General features: G+C 47.0%; 1 protein-coding gene across 1 annotated transcript; it reads right to left on the bottom strand.

Moving 5' to 3' along the window:
- Positions 1-212: 212 nt before the first annotated feature.
- On the bottom strand, positions 213-2,513 carry F5891DRAFT_986420 (uncharacterized protein; the record flags this gene model as incomplete). Its single annotated transcript, XM_041377763.1, has 4 exons — positions 213-302; positions 328-1,823; positions 2,042-2,159; positions 2,208-2,513. 4 exons carry the CDS (start codon positions 2,511-2,513, stop codon positions 213-215), a joined length of 2,010 nt encoding a protein of 669 aa, XP_041218402.1.
- Between the last annotated feature and the right edge of the window lie 3,487 nt (positions 2,514-6,000).

Raw genomic sequence — 6,000 nt, 5'->3', positions numbered from 1 at the left:
CAACCCTGATTTGGGCCAATCATAGGCTTGATCAACATTGACGAGGACAGCGTCCTGTCGGCCTTTTGGCCACCCACTGACAGGAGATGAGGGGGAGGCATGCACAGTCTGTGCGGGCAGAACAACACTGGCATCGTGGAAAGAAACTTGTTGCAAACGAACGACATGCCATACTTGAATACACTCAAAAGGAAGAGTCGAGGGACGGTCGATTAGTGATCTTCTTGGAACTCCCAATCCATGACCTGCTTCTCCATTCCTTGTGTCACGTTGCAAGAAGTCGGAAAGAACCTGGCATAAATCTGGTATGTTAAAATCATCAGCGACCTCGTCAATTTTCAGCCCAGTACAAGTAGGGGAAAAATTGAGATGGATAGCGGTGGAGGCAGCAATGAATGTCCGGGGAGGGTGAGGAATATTATCGCGCCTTGTGGCAACCAATTGCCTTGCTTTGCTAAAGTAGTTGGTAGTGATGCACATGTGGTTCAGCTCTTCCAAGAGCGCAGTTCGCGGGTCCATCACTTCATCACAATCTTCATCATCTTCTGAGTTGGAATGAGCGCAAGAACTCTTCAGTGCTGTAGCAATCACGAAACATCGCAGCTTCTCCTGGCGATCTAAATGATGACAGATTTGAGGATCATAGTCGTTGTTATTGATGTGCCATGCAGGGTCCTTGATTTCGGATATGTGGGCATGCTCGGTGGTGTCTGCGGACCATTGGATGAGGGCACCAACTTTGCGTGAGCTGGCAGTAATGCTCTGCATAAGTTCGAGCTTGGGTATGAACCAATTGTCGATAGGCTTCTTCGTGCCCATCCGAGCGCCTAGGGAGAGGATAATGTCTTTATTTTCATGAAAGATCAAGAGTGATCTGTCAATACGCGCTAGCAAGTTCTCATCAGGCAAAGGAGACTGTGCCATGTACCGGACGTCCATCAGAGCACAGATTGCGACCACAAATCGATGAGGGGCTGCACCAGCGATCAGGCCGATAATGTAACACTGAATATCTCGGTGCACCCTGCCTGTGACTTGCTTTAATTTCGAAATTCCACCATGAAAGTGGCGATAGCCTACAGTAGGCTGTAATATTGATATGCAAAAGTCCAATTCCTGCGCTCCAACAACTATAAGGCACCACTGGAGGTTGTGATCGTAAAACTCCTTGTGCCAGTGATGCAAAGGTTCAGGAGTTAAAAAGACTGATGGATCAGCGAGCGGCCAGTCCTTCCAGAAAGGAGAGTGGACACTGTTTAGTCGGTATTCCTTGCATGCTTGGAAGTAAGCTTCAAGGTCATCAGGATCGACCGTTATGCTATCGAGCTGTTCCAGGGTGATAGAGCGTGTGTGCTTGGGGTGGCGAAAGTCGTCCCCAAACTCCAGATACGATGCTAAGGTAAACGGCGAAGTTTTCCCGCGCACGCATGCAAGCATACATGCCTCCGTGGTATCAACAATATACGCTGCAAGAGGCGTAAAACAGTGGCGCACATTTCCCACTGGGTCGGACATCATGATTCCAATTTCAGCAGCTATCATAAGGGGCTTCAGAACTATGGAAAGACACTCATGCATAAGGCGATCTTCTAGCATGCCCCGCATCCGTTGTTTGGGATACAAGTACTCCGGGATAGGGAGGAGAGCTGTGAGCAGAAAAGCCCTGGATGAGAGCTTGATGTGAGTGCTCATGCGAATGTTAGCGAGGCCCAAAAGGAGCGAATGAGCGAGTCTGGCACCAGTCATATTGGTAATATTTGTTTTGTCCGAAGAAAGCACAGTGCCCAGGACTGTTGCACCTCTGGGGAGCTGGTCCTGTAGTTCTTATGATGAGACAACATGAATATTGACACACAAACCGTACATACCTAGATCTCCCAAGCAGAGTCACTTGTCAACCACTCTGAGTATACACGAAGAAGCTGCGCCGATGTCGTGTAAACGCGGCGAGGGACAAAATCCAGCTGGTCATGAAAAAGGGGGTTACTGAAGAGACTTTCCAAACATTCCATGGGATCCCTTCAAAACAATCGGATAGGACTTTTTGTGGGATTGAGCGAAGGAATGGTTTGACACTTCCAGCTTGGTCCCTTCAGCAGCATCTCAGCACGGCTTTGCAATTCTTTAGTGTTGCGGAATGACAATTTCAACCGAAGGATCTGCAAATAATGTCAGAAAATGTCAGTGCTTGTGAAAAGGACACGCACCATAGGGAGTCCCAGAAACTGGTTAATTGCTGCCATACTGAGGGGAGAACACAGGAGAAAATCGGCGACTTCCCACTCTTCCCTTGATGCAAAAGGGTAGAAGAGGTTTTCTTTCCTGCGTTCTGCATACTCATCAGCATCAAAAAGATCCAGAAAGGTCACATCATCCCAAGCATAACAAGTTCCTGCGCCCTCATACATCTCCACCTCTGATAACTCTCCCTCATCCTGGAAATGGGCTCCGCCAAAGTCAACATTCATCATCTCATCCTCAGTATTAAATTGCGGGATGTCCAAGCCCAACATTGGTTGAGGTTGACCTTGAGATTGCTGTGAAGGATCCAACTCAGCAAACTGTAAGATATCGACCATATCGTGAGTAGAACTGTGACACAATGTCCGAGGCTGGCTGAGGTGTCGAGTGACACTAGATTCCTTGGTGAATACTTTGCCACACTTTGGACATATTGGCACTGACATAAGTGAAACTAATATCGACCGATGCACAGACTAATAAGTCTCACGCATCACTCCGACATATCACATTGGTGTCACATCATCGTACTTACTAGATATTGTCCATATTGCCACCAGTGCTCACAATGCAAACCTCCAATGTTAACTCTATGGCCTTTTCGCACCGTTCCCGGGCCTCCCACAGTTCATCAGTTTCTTCTCAAAGTTCCTCTTTCAATTCTGAACTTTCTCCTTGTTTTCCATCCTCCCGTCGTTGTGAGGAAGTCTCTCCATATTCTCGGTCCAAACAAAGTTCACAATGTTCATCTTTTCTGCGACAATCGCAGCTCGTCAAAGAGGAAGATAACTTCCCCATATTGATGCACTTTGTGAGTTGTTATCCACTGATCACTTCAATGCTTCGTCATTCTTATATGCCTTTGGTACTGGCAGGAATGAGACTCCACATCACTCGACCAAGCAGAGGAAGACGATCATTCTGACCTCGCACTCAAAGTAGCTCAAGCTGAATGTAAAAGTTTGCCAGGCTCAAAAGCACCTGGTGGATTGTATTTTGGAACACCATCAGATACTTACACGTCTCTGCTGTCGTCGTGCAGAGGCCGCGAATACATGCTTATTATTAGCTGATCTCAATGTTGGGCGCTTGCATCTAGAGCGAAGAAAAGACGGTGTCGCAACATTCATTCGAACATAATCGGTAGTAAGCTTCCAGTTTGCAGTGTTCTTGTGCATGCACACTGACAAGTTCTCCTAATCACAGCTTAATAGTGTTGTAAATATTTTCGTCTTTGCATGTCAATACTTCATAAACGTTAATAGACCATGTTTGTATTTTCGTACACAAGTCTTACCATTTGTACAGTTTGTATGTCTGTGCGTCTGTGCGTCTGTGCTACTTGTGCGCTTGTCAAGTTTGTTCCCAATTTTTGATTATTTGCTTGTGTCATCTGCAATGTGTGTATGGCCTTGTGTGGGTTTGTGTGGATTTGTCAATCATGTGGGAATTGTCACTAAATTAATAGTTTGCTGATGCACTGTAACCTCCGGACGACTGCCAGCAGTCAGCTGTGGACACATGAGCATATATTCAAGGTCCAAACGAAAAATGCAAACTTACCGAAGCAGGCCCAAATGATTGCTTCTTGGGGGAACTGGGTGACCGAGGCGACTGGGGCTTCCTTACCACAATGGTGCGCTAGGGAAGGACGACCTCTGGCACTCCACGCGAAATCGGCTGCAACAAATTGAGAGCATGTCACAAATCAGCCAGAACACATACCTGAACAATTGGGTCTTCATCATCTTCCAACTCCACAAACAGCTTCGACTTGGGGAGTTGAGTTGACTTGACACGCTTGCGAGCCTTCAGTGCCGACTTTGGAGGTTGAGAGGAGTGTCCAGAAATCATTGGAGACTTCCTCTTGTTGCTCCCCCCAACTTCCGGTGACAGGTCGACGGAGGTGGCCTTACCTTTTCCTTTGTCCTGGACCTCAGGGGTCGTCTTGCCAGAAGGTCCGGCGATGACCGGAGGTGAGGGAATGACGGGGGTGGGGGAAGGGACAGGTGCAGGTGAAGGGACAGGTGGAGACGGAAGGTTGACAGTGAGTGGGCCAGTGGAAACATTAGGGACAACAGGGAGATCACAGGAATTGTCACCCAATGCCTCCCAGGCACGGATTTGCTTGCGCCAGGTGTGTCTAGCCACCCGGGGGTCATCATGGCCAATGCTGTGCCAGTTTGGCAATGCCCGGGGAGTCATGAAATGCACCCTCATCAGCTCCTTAGAGCAGGACACCACAATTCCAGGGATGTATTCCCCTTTCTCATGGGCCCGGATGATGTCAGCCTACCCAGACATTACAAACATTAATGTTACACTAATTTAATAAGTTCAACATACCAAAAGAGTGGTGACCTGCTTTGTTAGAACAAGGTGGACATCCACTGAGCCAGCCGGGATGTGCTGGGCGCCGGCAATGATGCCCACAAGTTGAGCAGTGGATGCCTTGAGGTTGGCCAATGAAGATTGAACTTGAGTAGACATTTGGATGGAGTTGACAGATGTGAGAATGTTGAAAGCAGGGTGAAATCTGTTATCAATAGAATGAAGTTTCAAAGAAACAATACAATTGAAGGACAATGTTGAAAATTCGTTGATTGTTTGTGTTTGTTTGGTCATGGTTCAACTTTTGGCAATCGCTGGCCATGTGTTGAACTTCAATGTTATCAGCTATCAATCAGTTCATCAGTGCATCAGCTCATCAGATATCATGAGCTCTCAACCTGGGGTCAGATTTCATGACTCTCTGGTCACTGAATTTACTTCAATGGATGTGGATGAGTCCTCCCAATCCTGGATGTCCCTTGGTATGTTTTGTTTTTTCTGATTTCAGTCAATTGATCTGACATGGTTCAGATCCATTAGATGATATATACCTTGGGCTGGATGATGAGTTAGACTCTGATTCTGGGTTGTCCGGTGGTTTGGATGTGTTGAATGTGATTCCCGGTATGTTTTCCAATTCAAATGTACATATTTTACATGTGCAAATTCATCACATACTTCCAGATCCATCATCTCCGGCTCTGGCAGATGGACTGGCCCTGTACGATGACCCAGACTTGTATCTTGGTCTGGAGGATACCTTGATTTCGTCTGATGATGCTCCGGTTGTACCCGATTTTCCTATGGCTGGTGAGATTACTCTGTCCATCCCATGGTCACCTTTCATGGCATTTCCCCAGTGAATGAATCAACTCCGGAGCCTCATCCGGCCACTCCGGTTGTACCAGGGGCACCCATACCTTGTAGGTATCTTCATATCATTTCATGTGTTTTACTGATGCTATCTCCTAAGCTATGTCAGAAACTCCTGAACGTCAATCGCCCGAGCCGGAACTCAACAATGAAGCACTGCATGCCATGGTTCAGGAGTTCATGCCAATCGGATCTTATGATCAAGCTGAAAGTAAGTATACAACAGTTGATTATTTATCTCTGCTAATATCCTGCAAGTTCAATCAATTGTAGATCGCCTAGGAGATTACGAACAGCGTCATGGAAATCTTCCTGCCCCTACAGTAGCCCAAATTCTTGAGGCTGACAGACCATTCAGGGTGGCATGGGCTGAAACATGCGACAAGCTGCGAAAAGCAGATGCTGACCTCCGGAGGATGCAAAGGGTAAGGGAGTCAACCTCCGAAATGCTTAAGGTATTAGATACCCTCATTGAGGTCTTTGAGGACTCAAGTAACATGTAAATATTGATCAATGTCTGATAGTAGACACATTGCAGTACTACTCAGTAGGTAG

This window comes from Suillus fuscotomentosus (genome assembly GCF_016647785.1).
Source record: "Suillus fuscotomentosus strain FC203 chromosome Unknown F5891scaffold_117, whole genome shotgun sequence".
NCBI lineage: Eukaryota > Fungi > Basidiomycota > Agaricomycetes > Boletales > Suillaceae > Suillus > Suillus fuscotomentosus.
The sequence above is the reverse complement of the archived record's forward strand: the minus strand, read 5'-3'. Positions and strand labels throughout refer to the sequence as shown.